Source organism: Zalophus californianus, chromosome 10, assembly GCF_009762305.2.
Source record: "Zalophus californianus isolate mZalCal1 chromosome 10, mZalCal1.pri.v2, whole genome shotgun sequence".
Classification (NCBI taxonomy): Eukaryota; Metazoa; Chordata; class Mammalia; order Carnivora; family Otariidae; genus Zalophus; species Zalophus californianus.
In genome coordinates this window covers 93,048,045-93,066,040 of record NC_045604.1, presented here as the reverse complement: position 1 = coordinate 93,066,040, position 17,996 = coordinate 93,048,045, and the positions used below count along the sequence as shown (strand labels likewise).

At 39.3% G+C, this 17,996-nt stretch overlaps 1 protein-coding gene across 2 annotated transcripts in view; it reads right to left on the bottom strand.

Annotated features, from left to right (window-relative positions):
* The window catches only part of LCMT1 (leucine carboxyl methyltransferase 1), a 62,700-nt gene that overhangs the window by 10,828 nt on the left and 33,876 nt on the right, over positions 1–17,996 (bottom strand). For both annotated transcript variants that reach the window (XM_027613884.1, XM_027613885.2), the window contains one exon: positions 10,200–10,302. In XM_027613884.1, the coding sequence (XP_027469685.1) occupies positions 10,200–10,302 (103 nt within the window). The remainder of the gene's footprint in view (positions 1–10,199; positions 10,303–17,996) is intronic.

Genomic DNA, 17,996 nt, shown 5'->3' with positions numbered 1-17,996 from the left:
AACCGCCACAAACCGCCTCCCTCGCCTCCCTCCCCTGGGAGGAATGGCACAGGTGCACACTGCAGGAGCTTGCAAGGTTTGGAGACTTGAAATGGGGTCACGTGCCTGAGATAGAAATGCTTGGTCACAGGCTGGATGAGCACAGAGTGTGGTCAGAGACCAGGGAGACAGGAGTGATTGACTGCTTTTCTCTGATGGCTCACTGAGGAGTGGGGCCCCGAGCTTTGGGCTCCAGGGCCAGAGATTGGGAGGCCGCCATTTTCATTCTCATCCTCTAAAGCTGTGCAGAAAGCCTTCAGGGAACAAAAGCCACAGAGAGCAAATCCAAGCAGATTACTTAGCCTGGCCCCTGGCAAGGATGGTACAATTCTGCCCAGGGCAAAGACACCTGAGAATAATTGCAACAGGTTGCTCCCCTAGAATATCAGCAAGAACATCAGCTAAAACCAAATTTACAGATCATACAGCACTGCAAAACTCCAGCACTAGGGGAAATTAATATATAGAATTCATGGTTTTTTTCCCCACAATTCTTTAGTCTTTGAATTTTAATTTTTATTCTCTTTTCTTTCTCAACCAATTTTATCAACTCTTTTTTAAAATCTTTTTTAATTTCCATTTTTACACTTACATTCTATCCTTTCATTGCATTTAACTTTATTTTTGTGTGTATATATATGTGTGTGTGTGTGTGTGTGTGTATTTCTATATATTTGTGTGTGTGTGTGTGTGTGTGTGTGTGTGTGTGTGTATGTTTATCTTTCTTTACAATTTTGGGATGCAGTTTCTTCTAACAAACAGACCAAAATATACCCAGAATCTAGTGTATTGATCTGCTCCCTTCACCTCTCTGATAATATTCTCTCTCCTTTTCTTCTTTCTTTTCTTGTTAAAGTCTTTTTTAATTTTCATCTTTACAGTTACATTCTATCCTTTCAATGTATTTTATTTTATTTATTTATTTTATATATATACATATATACACATTTTTCTTTCTTTACAATTTTGGGATGTAGTTTCTTTTTTTTTTAAGATTTTATTTATTTATTTGACACAGAGAGAGACAGTGAGAGAGGGAACACAAGCAGGGGGAGCAGGAAAGGGAGAAGCAGGCTCCCCATGGGGCAGGGAGCCTGATGCAGGGCTCGATCCCAGGACCCTGAGATCATGACCTGAGCCAAAGGCAGACGCTTAACGTCTGAGCCACCCAGGCACCCCTGGGATGTAATTTCTTTAACAAATAGACCAAAGTACACTCAGAATATATGTATTGCTCTGTTCTGTTCACCTGTCTGATTATATTCTTTTTTTATTTTTTTTTTATTTATTTATTTTTTTGGTTTAAGGACTCTCCTAATTTGTATAGTGTATATTTCTCTGGGGTCATTGTTGCCATTTTAATATTTGGTTCTCTTGTTCATCTATTCTTCTCTGGACAGAATGACAAGAGAGAAAAACTCATCTCAAAAAAGAGAACAAGAATACTGACTGCCAGGGACCTAAGCAGTATGGATATAGGTAAGATGTCAGAACTAGAGTTCAGAATAATGATTATAAAGATACTATCTGGGCTTGAAAAAAGCACAGAAGACACTCGAAAATCCCTTTCTGGAGAAATAAAAGAACTAAAATCTAATCAGGTCAAAATAAAAAAGGCTATTAATGAGATGCAATAAAAAATGGAGGCTCTAACTCCTAGGATAAATGAAGCAGAAGAGAGAATTAGTGATATAGAAGACAAAATGATGGAAAATAAAGAAGCTGAGAAAAAGAGAGATAAACTACTGGATCACAAGGGCAGAATTTGAGAGATAAGTGATACCATAAAGTAAAACAATATTAGAATAATTGGGATCTCAGAAGAAGAGGAAAGAGAGGGGGCAGAAGGTATATTGGAGCAAATTATAGCAGAGAACTTCCCTAATCTGGGGAAGGAAACAGGCATCCAAGTCCAGAAGGCACAGAGAACCCCCACTCAAAATCAATAAAAATAGGTCAACAGCCTAACATATAATAGTGAAGCTTGCAAATCTCAGAGACAAAGAGAAAATCCTGAAAGCAGCTCAGGACAAGAGGTCCATAACCTACAAGGGTAAAAACATTAGACTGGCAGCAGACCTACCCACAGAGACCTGGCAGGCAAGAAAGGACTGACATGATATATTCAGGGTGCTCAATGAGAAAAATATATAGCCAAGAATACTTTACCCAGCAAGGATGTCATTCAAAATAGAAGGAGAGATAAAAAGCTTCCAGGACAAAAAGAAATTTAAAGAATTTGTGATCACTAAACCAGCCCTGCAAGAAATATTAAAAGGGATCCTTTAAGTGAAGAGAGAGCCCAAAAGTAACATAGACCAGAAAGGAACATTTTACAGAAACAATGACTTTACAGGTAATACAATGGCACTAAATTCATATGTTTCAATAGTTACTCTGAATGAAAATGGGCTAAATGCCCCAATCAAAAGACACAGGGTATCAGATTGGATAAAAAAGCAAGACCCATCAATATGCTGACTGCAAGAGACTAATTTGAGACCCAGAGACACCTCTGGATTGAAAGTGAGGGGGTGGAAAACCATTTATCATGCTAATGGACATCAAGAGAAAGCTGGGATAGCAATCCCTGTATCAGACCAATTAGATTTCAAACCAAAGACTGTAACAATAGATGAGGAAGGACACTATATCATAATTAAAGGGTCTATCCAATAAAAAGATCTAACAATTATAAATATTTATGCCCCTAACATGGGAGCAGCCAATTATATAAACCAATTAATAACAAAATTAAAGAAACACATTGATAACAATACAATAATTGTAGGGGACTTTAACACCCCACTCACTGCAATGGACCCAGATCATCTAAGCAGAAGATCAACAAGGAAACAAGGGCTTTGAATGACACACTGGACCAGACAGACCACATAGATACATTCAGAGCAACAGAATACACATTCTCCTCGAGTGCATATGGAACATTCTCCAGAAGAGATCACATTCTGGGTCACAAATCAGGTCTCAACTGGTACCAAAAGACTGGGATCATTCCCTGCATATTTTCAGACCACAATGCTTTGAAACTGGAACTCGAGGAAATCTGGAAAGAACTCAAATACATGGAGGCTAAAGAGCATCCTACTAAAGAATGAATGGGTCAACCAGAAAATTAAAGAATTAAAATAATTCTTGGAAGGAAATGAAAATTAAAACACAACTGTTCAGAATCTTTGGGATGCAGCAAAGAGAGGGAAGTATATAGCAATACAAGCCTTTCTCAAGAAATAAGAAAGGTCTCAAATACACAATCTAACGTTACACCTAAAGGAGCTGGAGAAAGAACAGCAAATAAAGCCCATAAGGAAGATTAGAGCAGAAATCAACGAAATAGAAACCAAAAGAACAGTAGAACAGATCAACAAAATTAGGAATTGGTTCTTTGAAAGAATTAGTAAGATTGATAACCCCCTGGCCAGACTTAACAAAAAGAAAAGAGAAAGGGTCCAAATAAGTAAAATCATGAATGAAAGAGGACAGATCACAACCAATACCAAAGAAATACAAACAATTACAAGAACATATTATGAGCAACTATATGCCAACAAATTAGGCAATCTGGAAGAAATGGATGCATTCCTAGAGATGTATACACTACCAAAACTGAAACAGGAAGAAATAGAAAACCTGAACAGACCCATTACCAGCAAGGAAATTGAAGCAGTAATCAAAAATCTCCCAACAAACAAGAACCCAGGGCCAGATGGCTTCCCGGGGGAATTCTACCAAACATTTAAAGAATTAATACCTATTCTTCTGAAACTGTTTAAAAAACTAGAAATGGAAGGAAAACTTCCAAACTCTTTCTATGAGGCCAGCATTACCTTGATCCCAAAACTAGACAAAGACCCCACCAAAAAGAATTACAGACCAATATCCCTATGAACGTGGATGGAAAAATTCTCACCAAAATACTAGCCAATAAGATCCAACAATACATTAAAAGGATTATTCACAACCAAGTGGAATTTATTCCTGGGCTGCAAGGTTGGTTCAACATCCACAAATCAGTCGATGTGTTCCTACATAAATGAAGGAAAGTCAAGAACCATATGATCCTCTCAACAGATGCAGAAAAAGCATTTGATAAAATACAGCATCTTTCTTAATTAAAACTCTTCACAGTGCAGGAATAGAGGGAACATACCTCAATATCATAAAAACCATATAGGAAAAGCCCACAGTTAGTATCATTCTCAATGGGGAAAAATAGAGCTTTTCCCCTAAGGTCAGGAACACAGCAGGGATGTCCACTCTCACCACTGCTGTTCAACATAGTACTAGAAGTCCTAACCACAGCAATCAGACAACCAAAAGAAATAAAAGGTAGGGGTGCCTGGGTGGCTCAGTCGGTTAAACATCTGTCTTCAGCTCAGGAGATGATCCCAGCGTCCTGGGATCAAGTCCCACATGAGACTCTCTGCTCAGTGGGCAGCCTGCTTCTCCCTCTGCCTGCCACTCTGCCTACTTGTGATCTCTCTGTCAAATAAATAAATAAAATCTTTAAAAATAAATAAATAAATAAAAGGCATCCAAATCAGCAAAGAAGAAGTCACACTCTCACTCTTTGCAGATGACAAATTGTGGAAAGCCCAAAAGACTCCACCCCAAAATTGCTAGAACTCATACAGGAATTCAGCAAAGTGGCAGGATATAAAGTCAATGCACAGAAATCAGTTGCATTTCTATACACTAACCATGAGACAGAAGAAAGAGAAATGAAGGAGTCAATCCCATTTACAATTGCACCCAAAACTATGGTTTTGGGCATAAGATACCTAGGAATAAACCTAACCAAAGAGATAAAGGATCTACTCCAAAAACTACAGAACACTTATGAAAGTTGAGGAAGACACAAAGAAATGGAAAAACGTTCCATGCTAATGTATTGGATGAGCAAATATTGTGAAAATGTCTATGCTACCTAGAGCAATCTACACATTTGGTGCAACCCCTATCAAAATACCATCAACTTTTTTCATAGAGCTGGAACAAATATTCCTAAAATTTGTATGGAACCAGAAAAGACTGCAAATAGCCAGAGGAATGTTGAAAAAGAAAACCAAAGCTGGTGGCATCGCAATGCCAGACTTCAAGCTCTATTACAAAGCTGTAGTCATCAAGACAGTATGGTACTGGGTGCCTGGGTGGCTCGGTCGTTAAGCGTCTGCCTTCAGCTCAGGTCATGATACCAGGGTCCTGGGATCGAGCCCCGCATCAGGCTCCCTGCCCAGCGGGAAGCCTGCTTCTCCCTCTCCCACTCCCCCTGCTTGTGCTCTCTCTCTCTCTCTCGCTGTGTCTCTCTCTGTCAAATAAAAAAAAAAAATCTAAAAAAAAAAAAAAAAAGACAGTATGGTACTGGCACAAAACAGACACACAGATCAATGGAACAGAAGAGAGAACCCAAAAAGGGACCCTCAACTCGATAGTCAACTAATCTTCGACAAAGCAGGAAAGAATATCCAATGGAAAAAAGACAGTCTCTTCAACAAATGGTGTTGGGAAAATTGGACAGCCACATGCAGAAGAATGAAACTGGACCATTTCCTTACACCATACACAAAAAATACACTCAAAATGGACAAAAGACCTAAATGTGAGACAGGAATCCATCGAAATCCTAGAGGAGAACACAGGCAGCAAGCTCTGTGACCTCAGCCACAGCAACTTCTTGCTTAGACATGTCTCCAAAGCCAAGGGAAATAAAGACAAAACTGAACTATTGGGACTTCAAGATAAAAGCTTTTGCACAGCAAAGGAAACAGTCCACAAAACCAAAAGACAACTGACAGAATGGGAGAAGATATTTGCAAATGTCTTATCAGATAAAGGGCTAGTATCCAAAATCTGTACAGAACTTATCAAACTCAACACCCAAAGAATAATCCAATTAAGATATGGACAGAAGACATGAACAGACATTTCTCCAAAGAAGACATACAAACGGCCAACAGATACATGAAAAACTGCTCCACATCACTCGGCATCAGGGAATTACAAATCAAAACCACACGGGTCTGAATGGCTAAAATTAACCACTCAGGAAATGAGAGATGTTGGCAAGGATGTGGAGAAAGGGGAACCCTCCTACACTGTTGGTGGGAATGCAAGCTGGTGCAGCCACTCTGGAAAACAGTATGGAGGTTCCTCAAAAAGACGAAAGTAGAGCTACCCTACAACCCAGCAACTGCACTACTAGGGATTTACCCCAAAGATACAAATATAATGATCCAACAAAGGGGCACCTGCACCCCAATGTTTATAGCAGCAATGTCCACAATGGCCAAACTGGAAAGAGCCCAGATGCGCATCGACAGATGAATGGATAAAGAAGGTGTGGTACACACACACACACACACACACACACACACACACACACACACACACACACACACACATACTGAGTTTGGAGAGATTTTGTTACACATCAAAAACCGACAGATACAATGCAGAAATAGTGATACTCATTTAACCAAATCTAATTCTTATATAAATCTTTATCATCAAGAATTGACAACAACAAGAACAATTTTCAGGAAATTACATTTGTTAGTAAGCACTCTGATTGATAAGACCCGAAGTAATGAACAAATTATGAAATAAGAAAAGCAATAAACTCCTAGAGAAATCTCCAAAAGCCTTAATTCTTCAAAGGGAACACAGACAGCCCCAAATTATATGAGCTCTGCTGGTTTATTCCTGGTTCTTTTACTGCTCCTTCTCTGACTCCTTCACTGTATCCTCTTTCTTTCTCTGCCCCTAAATATCGCTGTTCCTCATGGTTGGTTGCTATTTTTCTCACAAAGCAAGTGGGTTACTTTAAAAAAAAAATTTTTTTTTAAGATTTACTTATTTTAGAGAAAGCATGTGTGCACGTGGGATGGGGGAGGGGCAGAGGGAGAGAGAGCATCTCAAGTAGGCTCCCCGCTGAGTGCAGAGCCCACCACGGGACTCAATCCCATGTCCCTGAGATCATGACCTGAGCTGAAATCAAAAGTCAGATGCTCAACTGACTGAGCCACGCAGGGGCACTGCAAGTAGGTTGTTTCTGTCCATGTTTATTGGCGAGGGATCTCAAAACAAACAAATTGTCTGAACTCGAATACCCAGGAAAGTAGTTGAAAAGAACATGGTATATGTTACCATCAGAATGGAAGCTGTACAGCTGGGCTCAGAGTGTGAATTCACAATCACTAGACAGAAAGGCTCCCCACCAGTAAGTGCCAGCTCTGACCCGATCATAGTACCAACTATCCACCATTACTGTTCATCTGGATTTCCTTTTTTTTTGGACAATGAAATGGTATATAACTCAAGTTATTTAAGAAGAGATATCCAAATGCTCTCTGGACCCAACTGGAACATGGTATAAAGAAACTGAGGGCACTAAATCCAGAGGAAAGACAATGAAGTCTGAGTTGCAAACAAAGTTGAAAATCAGAAAGAATAATTGTTTAAAAAATAATTGTTTTAAAATTAGCAATAACCTAAGTTTTAAAACCCCAGATTATATCAACATAAATTATTAGAAAAAGTAAATGAGTGGGGAAAAAGTTCCAAAACCTCAATTAATAGGTTGATAATTAGAGAACTACAGCTCCCAAAACCTTTTCAATGCAAAAGGTACCCAATTTTACTTAAGACAGTGGGGAAGCCCCGTGAAGAAGGCTATGTGGGAATTTTTTGTACAATTTTTGCAACTTTGTTGTAGATTCGAATTATTTGAAAATGTAAAGTTAAACATTTTTCAGTGTAGTTTTAAGAGGTAGCCATTGGGAATATTAAAAATCGGATTAATACTTTTCAAAATATAAGTGAAAGCAAAGCAAAGCAAAGATAGTAGTAAAGGAAAATGCAGAGCACAAATGAAGCCCCATAGAATTATATGTGTAATTCTAATACTTGTTCTAGCCATTGCTCTTCATCCATTTTGTAGATGTCCAAAGCAAGGCAAACTTCCCTATCAAGATTTATAACTGATTATTTCCCTGATCTTTCAGCAGATTTGCTCCAACAGCAGGTTACTATGCTGGCAATAGGTGGCAGCTGGTTACCATGGTGACCATAGTAATCTAAAGGAGACTGTAGTCTATGTGCCAATTTCTGTTCAACTGCTTTCACAGCATACTTAACTTAATCTTCAGGACCATTTTGTGAAGTAGTTTTTATCCCAGTTCATAAATGAAGAAATTGAGGCTCAAAGAGGCTTCTGGGGGGGGGGGTTGTTTGTTTAAGAAAAAAACTGCCCCTATTAAATAACTTGGAAGCAGGAGAGGTCACTTGGAATCCAGGATAAGATTCCAACACTCGGGCTCTCCTCACTCTGAGAGGGCTCCAGGCTTACCAGCGTCACCTTGAAGCAATCTACTGACCACTCACTAACATGCCCCCAAGAAAACCAGTGGTGTCCTTGAACGTCGAGACTTCCCTTCTGCTGAAAGAAGAACACCCTACATGCTACGATCTGGGAACCATCTAAAGCATTCCCCAAAGGAAGAAAGAGGCATATTCCATACAGTGCATTGACCTTGCTCTCTGAACACTCAGTGAGACACACAAAGAGTTAGACAGTAAGTACTGGGTCAGTAAGCACCATCCCTGACATCTGCAAAGGTGGACATACAAATCCCAACGATGATAACCTGGTTTATGATTCTAGGCTAAACACGTAAACAAGAACTTCAAAGTGCAGAGATGACAGCCATCACCACTTTAACAAAAGATGTATCCGGAAGGTCAAGCTTCAACTCCCTACACTTCCTCCCCTGCATCGCCCAAAGCTCACCTGTATTTGCACCTGTCCTCACCCTCTTCCTCTCCTCTCAGAAGAACAACAGCTTTCCCTTCCCTCCAAGGCTCTTAGCCTCTGTGGGCTCTACGGCCTCTTCTCTACCAGTGATTTCCCTACTAGCTACTCTCTTTAATCACTGGCCACTGATTCTTTGCCTTCAATTTATTTTTAAAGTAACTTTCTGTTTTCCCTACCTTCCCCTCAAGCCTCTCTCTTGAGTTACTCACCCAAAATATTGTTGAAAGTGTCATCTTCACTGACAGTAAGCTGTGTAGACATGTCTTTATCCCCCTCTACTGTTAAATTCCAATCTAATTTTGACCAGAATCAGTGTGCTAAAACCACACATCTCACTCCCTTCCACTGCTCCCAAAGGTACCTGCTCCCAAGAATTTGGTGTGAACCCTTCTGGTCCATTTTTAAAATGCTTCTGTGATACATAGATATGAACATGGAAGTACTGTATTTTGAGGGTTTGATTTTACACATTTGGTATCACACTATGTGTATTATTCTGCAACTTGATTTTTTTTTTATGCAACATTACGTTTTTGAGCTCTCTCCATGCTGATCTAGGTCATGCATTTTACATGTTGCTCACTCATTCTTCTCCTGATGGACATTTAGAATGTTTCCAATTTTCTGCTACTAAAAACAGTGCCTATAATGAACACCCTCCTTGTACAGGCACACAGACTTTCTCGGAGTACACACATCCAAAAGTGGAACGAACTACTAAATCACATGGTACACATGCTTGCAATTTTAGTAGATACTTACAGATTGTTCCTCATAATTCACTTGCACCAATGGCGCACGACCATTCTCATTCTCACATAACCTTGCCGACACTTGATAATGTCAGACTTTTACATTTTTGCCGACTTGGTTCGATTAAAATAGAGTTCCATCTCATCACCAATGAGGTTCAATACCTTTTTCATATGATATTCAATTTCTTTGAGCTACTTTGTCATCTCTCTTTTGCCTGTTTTCATATGGGACTTACTTTTTTTTTAATAGTAGCTTATCTTTATCTATTCTGCATACTAATCCTTTATATATCGCAATTATACGTTTCTATGCATATAATTATCTTTTCTCAAACTTTATGATGTTAGGCATCAGTATGTCACAAAAGCAATACATGTGATTCTGATGTGAAAACAAGCTTGAGAAACTTCGCTTCTAAAAATACTTCAGAACACCACTCTCAGTAGCAATGAAATGATAAACAGTTCAGAATAAAAAATGGGACACAGGTATACTGCTGCAATTTTAACTGGCCTTATTTCATATTAGCAAGAAGTCACAAATGCAGAAGAGGTTAAAAAAAAAATCTCACTGTGGATTCATGTTACATTTCTTTAGTTTCTCTTCCAGTTCAGGTAAATCTCGGAGATCTGCTCCAATAATGGCATATCTCTTTGAATCTAACAGGTGTCCATCTGCAAATCCAAGAAGAGATTATCATTTTAACAGAAATTAACCAAGAGATTATAATTTCAATGGGTATAGTTCTTTCAAAATTAAAGTAAACTTATTGTTTTTCTCCATTATAAAAATACATCCTCTGTTGTGGGGGAAAAAAATATCAGGAATGAAGAGGGGAGAAATGAACTAAAATCATACCTTCCAGAGATAACTATTAGTATTTGAGTGTAGAACATCCTGGGCCTTTTTTCTATGTGCTTAAACTCATATATACAACATAAACACATTCTCACACAAACATACACACACACCTCACACAGAAAAAAGCAAACAGGGCCAATTCTTTCAGAAACTGCTTTTCCTATTTAACAGTAATATCAATGACATCCTTCGCTGTAATGATTTCCTAGAATTCCATGAGTGGATAAAACAACTTACTCAACCAATCTCTCACTATCGGGCATGTGGTATTGCCAAGTTTTCTCCATCTGAGGCACTGTAATGAACATCTTTATATAGACATCATGAAGCACCTGTCAAATAGGTCTCTATGAGTGGAATTAGGAGGTCAAAGGGTAAGCCTATGTAAATAATGGTACCGATTGGCTGGCTGCTCTCTAAATGTTGTGCCAATCTGTGAGATACTGTGTTTAAAGGAAAATTGTCTCTATACTTAAGTATTTACAAATAAAATGATAACATTTGCTTTAAAATACTCCAGCAGAGATTGGATGGAATGGTTTTTATACTGGTTCTCAAGCTTTGGCAGCCATCAGAATCACCTGAAGGATTTGTTAAAACACAGACTGATGGGCTCCACTCCCTGAGTTTCTGATTCAGCAGATCTTTCAAAAGTAGAAATTTTTTCAAATTCTTTTAAAAGTTAGAAACCTGTATTTCTAACAAGTGCTTAGGCCGTGTTGATGCCCCTGGTTTAGGACTAACTTTTAGAACCACTGGTACAGATGAAGTTGGTCATAGTTAAAGTTAGATGTTGGGCACGTGGAGGTTCACTGATTTATTTTTATGTATGCCTAAAAATGTTGTCAATTAAAAGTTTAAAAAATGGATTGTAATTTTCTTTTTAAAGATTTTATTTATTTATTTGACAGAGAGAGACACAGCGAGAGAGGGAACACAAGCAGGGGGAGTAGGAGAGGGAGAAGCAAGCTTCCCTGTGGAGCAGAGAGCCCAATATGGGGCTCGATCCCAGGACCCTGGGATCATGACCTGAGCTGAAGGCAGACACCTAACGACTGAGCCCCAAAAATGGATTGTAATTTTTTTAAAAAAAGGAAACTGCTTGGTTGTTTACCCGAAGCATTTCTTGCTCAGCTTCCTCAAAGGTACAAACCATGGAAGGAACTGGAACATCCAACAGCCATTCTATATTGTTGCTAATAGCTCAGGTTCTCTCAGCTCTGAGAGGTCACAGTAGAAAAAGGGAAAGAGGCTAAACCATAGTGTCTGAAAACTCTCATGATGCTGATAACCCCATTCAGCTGACTCAAATACACTGGGCCACACACCATAAGCTAAAAGATGTACCTCCTAGGAACCTGCTAGATATCAGACATGCAGGGAAACCCGAAGTCAGAGCCCCAGGTGCCACAATGCCCAAGTCAGAAAAGGAATATAAAGACTACGAAGGCACTTGTCTGCCCTATTATGAGATCAAATAATGATTCCCAAATACCTGTGCACCTTCTTGCAAATAGCGTACATGCTACTAAAAAGTGTGCTTGGAGTGAGTTATTCTATCCCTGATCAAAAAAAAAAAGAGTTGAGATGTACTACAAAAACACCAACACATTCGTTCATTTGACCATTCAGGTGCGTATATATTTAACCAACAATCTTGGCATGCCAGGCATTGTTCTAGGTGCTGGGGACACGGTGATGAACAAGAGACAGGTTGCTGCCTCTCATAAGGCTTACCCCCGCAGAGGAGGGAGAGAGCCAATGAATTATTAAAGAAAGGAAGAATTAAGAGAATATCAGAGTATTAAGTGCTAAGAAGCAAATAAAAGGTGATTAAAAAAAAAGAGTGGGAGGGACAGTGTTCAGTCTTTCACCTGCTGGTCATGGAGGGCTTCTCAGAGGAGGCAGTAGCTAAGCTGAGACAGAGGTGATCAGAAGGAGCCTGGCAGGCAAAATTAGGGGAAAAGAGTTCCATGGTAGAAGGAAGTGGAAGATCCGAAGATGACAGTCAGGCAACAGCAGGACAGTGTTCTGCTCAGGACAGCCAGATCAGAGTTACTGTAGTCAAAAGTAAAATCAGGAGGCAGACGGAGGAATGCTTAACCGTGTGGATCCCAAACAGTGGGAAGATTTAAACAGGGGAGTAAGAGAAGCTGATTTACTCCTTCTAACTTACTTTTCACCGGGTGCCCATCTATATACTTTGAGTTTTCCTCCCCATGCATAGTTCAGCTTAAAAAAAAGTGTCAATTCAAAAATGCATATTTTTTTTCACTTTAACATTCATGAAATCAGGATACATCAAATAGTCAAGAAACACCAGTTTAACTTGCCAGCACTTTGTGTTTCCTAATGATAAAGAAGCAGTAGTGAATCTTACAATCACAGCCTCATAGGTTTGATGAAGGAAGGTAATGTTTCAATGAAATTTGTGCCACTTTTATGATCACCTATCACTTTTGTCAAGCCTTCACTCACATTTGTATTTCCCTTATTTTTATTCAAATTCTCCTTTCTCGGTATGCTGGCAAGATCAAAAACTAAAAGCAAAGGACCAGAAAATGTGCCTACATGAGAAACAAACACAGAGTTCAAAAGCAAGCAAACAACTAACAAAAAAATCTGCCCAAAAAACACTGATGAGGGACTTTTATCAAAGAATGTATCTTTATGTTCTAAAGGATTCCTAGCAATTGAAAAGAAAATGAAACAATGCCACTGACACATTCCCAATGGACTTTACAAAGGAATCCTGCAGGCCAATAAAAGGAAGGAAGGATACTCCAACTCCGTAGCACATTCAAAGTTATTCTAAAGATTTTAAATTAATAGGTTTGCAAGATAGGCAGAAATTTTTGTTTTAATGGTAACAGCCACTGTCAGTGAAGGTGTAGGGAAAGAATCCTCGTCTACTCTCATGAAAATACAATTTACTAAAGAGGGTCTTGAAGAACAGTTTGGCAGTAGCTATTAGAATTCATAAGGGACAATTCCTTGAACCAGCAATTCCTGCAAATATGGACGTGTACCTGTGCTTTCTACAACACTGTTTACTAGAAAACCATAAAAAAATGCAGCTATCTAAAGGACCGTTGGTACTGAATACATAAAGTGAAATGGAATTTCCATGCCAGGGAGAACATAATGAGGCAGACCTATATATGCCAATAGGAAGACAGCCATGAGCCACTAGGATGCAAAAAGAGCGAGTTACAAAACAGGACATGTAAATTATTCACCTTATTAAAATTATACATAAATCTATTTTAAGAAATACAGATTCACTAATTCAACAGATATATATTGAACTACAACCTATGTATTTATTCAATGTGTACATACCTTCTTTCAACAAAAATTTATTGAAACTTCTAAGTGCCAGGCACTGGATCTTATTTATGTGTGTGTTTTCTCATGTATGATATTGATCCGTCTCTAGGTGCACTGTTCCTTCACAAGAGAAAACACTCTGAACATTGGTTATCTTGGTGGGGGGAGAGATTGTGGAGGGTCCCTACTTTCTACTTCATACATTTGTGTACTGATGGATCAAAGGTGATGCCAAGTGTTAGCTCTTCCATTACAGGTAATCATTCTGACACAAGTACTCACCAAATACACAGAAAACCAGGAGAGCTACAGTGTGGAGAAAACAGCTAGGCCAGCACATGGCAAAGCCTGCACAGGTTCTACTTATAATTTGTAGGAGGAAACAGAGGATGGGGGAGATGTTCTACATGGAGGCGTTTCTTCACGAGGAGCATGACTATGGCACTGTGGTTGCATAGAGGCCTCTCTGGCTGTCCAGTGTTTCCTGTGTGATCTGTGTCCACCATCCAAGAAGGCCATCCTTCTGGGCAAGTCTTCTTCTTTTTTTTTTTTAATTTATTGTAATGTTAATCACCATATATTACATCATTTGTTTTTGATGTAGTATTCCATGATTCATTGTTTGTTCATAACACCCAGTGCTCCATGCAGAATGTGCCCTCTTTAATACCCATGACCAGGCTAAACCATCCCCCTACCCTCCTCCCCTCTGGAACCCTCAGTTTATTTTTCAGAGTCCATCGTCTCTCATGGTTCGTCTCCCCCTCTGACTTACTCCCCTTTATTCTTCCTCTCCTGCTGTCTTCTTCTTTTTCTTTTTTCTTAAACCATGTTGTGTTATTTCTTTCAGAAGTACAGAACTGTGATTCAACAGTCTTGCACAATTCACAGCACTCACCGTAGCACATACCCTCCCCAATGTCTATCACCCAGCCACCCCATCCCTCCCACCCCCAACCACTCCAGTAACACTCAGTTTGTTCCTGAGATTAAGAATTCCTCATATCAGTGAGGTAATATGATACATGTCTTTCTCTGATTGACTAATTTCACTCAGCATAACACCCTGCAGTTCCATCCACGTCGTTGCAAATGGCAAGATCTCATTCCGTTGGATGGCTGCCTAATATTCCCTTGTGTATATATACCACCTCTTCTTTATCCATTCATCTGTCGATGGACATCTTGGCTCATTCCACAGTTTGGCTATTGTGGACATTGCTGCTATAAACATTGGGGTGCAAGTACCCCTTCGGGTCCCTACATTTGTATCTTTGGGGTAAATACCCAGTAGTGCAATTGCTGGATCGAATGGTAGCTCTAATTTCAACTGTTTGAGGAACCTCCATACTGTTTTCCAGAGGGGTTGCACCAGCTTGCAATCCCACCAACAGTGTAGGAGGGTTCCCCTTTCTCCACATCCCCGCCAACATCTGTCGTTCCCTGACTTGTTAATTTTAGCCATTCTGACTGGTGTGAGGTGGTATCTCATTGAGGTTTTGATTTGGATTTCCCTGATGCCGAGCAATGTGGAGCACTTTTTCATGTGCCTGTTGGCCATTTGGATGTCTTCTTTGGAAAAATGTCTGTTCATGTCTTCTGCCCATTTCTTGATTGGATTATTTGTTCTTTGGGTGTTGAGTTTGGTAAGTTCTTTATAGATTTTGGATACTAGCCCTTTATCTGGTATGTCATTTGCAAATACTTTCTCCCATTCTGTCGGTTGTCTTCTGGTTTTGTGGACTGTTTCTTTTGCTGTGCAAAAGCTTTTTATCTTGATGAAATCCCAATAGTTCATTTTTGCCCTGGCTTCCCGTGCCTTTAGCAATGTTTCTAGGAAGAAGATATTGCGGCTGAGGTCGAAGAGGTTGCTGCCTGTGTTCTCCTTTAGGATTTTGATGGACTCCTGTCTCACGTTTAGGTCTTTCAACCATTTGGAGTCTATTTCTGTGTGTGGTGTTAGGAAATGGTCCAGTTTCATTCTTCTGCATGTGGCTGTCCAATTTTCCCAACACCATTTGTTGAAGAGACTGTCTTTTTTCCATTGGACATTCTTTCCTGCTTTGTCAAAGATTAGTTGACCATAGAGTTGAGGGTCCATTTCTGGGCTCTCGATTCTGTTCCATTGATCTATGTGTCTGTTTTTGTGCCAGTACCATACTCTCTTGATGATGACAGCTTTGGAATAGAGCTGGAAGTCCGGAATTGTGATGTCGCCAGCTTTGCTTTTCTTTTTCAATATTCCTCTGGCTATTCAGGGTCTCTTCTGGTTCCATACAAATTTTAGGATTATTTGTTCCATTTCATTGAAAACAGTGGATGGTATTTTGACGGGGATTGCATTGAATGTGTAGATTGCTCTAGGTAGCATTGACATCTTCACAATGTTGGTTCTTCCAATCCATGAGCATGGAACGTTTTTCCATTTCTTTGTGCCTTTGTGTCTTCTTCAATTTCTTTCCTGAGTGTTTTATACTTTTCTGAGTACAGATCCTTTGCCTCTTTGGTTAAATTTATTCCTAGGTATCTTATGGTTTTGGGTGCAATTGTGAATGGGATTGACTCCTTGATTTGTCCCTCTTCTGTCTTGTTGGTGTATAGGAATGCCACTGATTTCTGTGCATTGATTTTATAGCCTGCTACTTGACTGAATTCCTGTATGAGTTCTAGCAGTTTTGGGGTGGAGTCTTTTGGGTTTTCCACATACAGCTCTCAGTTTTTCCCCATCAAGAATATTCGCTGTAGGTTTTTCATAGATGGCTTTTATGATATTGACGTATGTACCCTCTATCCCTATACTCTGAAGAGTTTTGATCAAGAAAGGATGCTGTACTTTGTCAAATGCTTTTTTTGCATCAATTGAGAGGATCATATGATTCTTGTTCTTTCTTTTGTTAATGTATTGTATCACGTTGATTGATTTGCAGATGTTGAACCAGCCTTGCAGCCCAGGGATAAATCCCACTTGGTCATGGTGAATAATCCTTTTAATGTACTGTTGGATCCTATTGGCTAGTATTTTGGTGAGAATTTTTGCATCCATGTTCATCAAGGATATTGGTCTGTAATTCTCCTTTTTGATGGGGTCTTTGTCTGGTTTTGGGATCAAGGTAATGGTGGCCTCATAAAATGAATTTGGAAGTTTTCCTTCCATTTCTATTTTTTGGAACAGTTTCAGGAGAACAGGTATTAATTCTTCTTTAAATGTCTGATAGAATTCCCCTGGGAAGCCATCTGGCCCTGGGCTTTTGTTTCTTGGGAGATTTTTGATGACTGCTTCAATTTCCTTAGTGGTTCTAGGTCTGTTCAGGTTCTCTATTTCTTCCTGGTTCAATTTTGGTAGTTGATACATCTCTAGGAATGCCCCCATTTCTTCCAGGTTATCTAATTTGCTGGCATAGAGTTGCTCATACTATGTTCTTATAATTGTTTGTATTTCTTTGGTGTTGGTTGTGATCTCTCCTCTTTCATTCATGATTTTGTTGATTTGGGTCACTTCTCTTTTCTTTTTCATAAGTCGGGCCAGGGGTTTATCAATCTTGTTAATTCTTTGAAAGAACTAGCTCCTAGTTTCCTTGATCTGTTCTACTGTGATTTTGGTTTCTAGTTCATTGATTTCTGCTCTGATATTTATTATTTCTCTTCTCCTGCTGGGTTTAGGCTTTCTTTGCTGTTCTTTCTCCAGCTCCTTTAGGTGTAGGGTTAGGTTGTGTATTTGAGACCTTTCTTGTTTCTTGAGAAAGGCTTGTATTGCTATATACTTTCCTCTCAGGACTGCCTTTGCTGTATCCCAGAGATTTTGGACAGTTGTGTTTTCATTTTCATTGGTTTCCATGAATTTTTTAAATTCTTCTTTAATTTCCTGGTTGACCCATTCATTCTTTAGTAGGATGCTCTTTAGCCTCCATGTATTTGAGTTCTTTCCGACTTTCCTCTTGTGATTGAGTTCTAGTTTCAAAGCATTGTGGTCTGAAAATGTGCAGGGAATGATCCCAAACTTTGGGTACCGGTTGAGACCTGATTTGTGACCTAGGATGTGATCCATTCTGGAGAATGTTCCATGGGCACTAGAGAAGAATGTGTATTCCGTTGCTTTGGGATAGGATGTTCTGAATATGTCTGTGAAGTCCATTTGGTCCAGTGTGTCATTGAAAGTCTTTATTTCCTTGTTGATCTT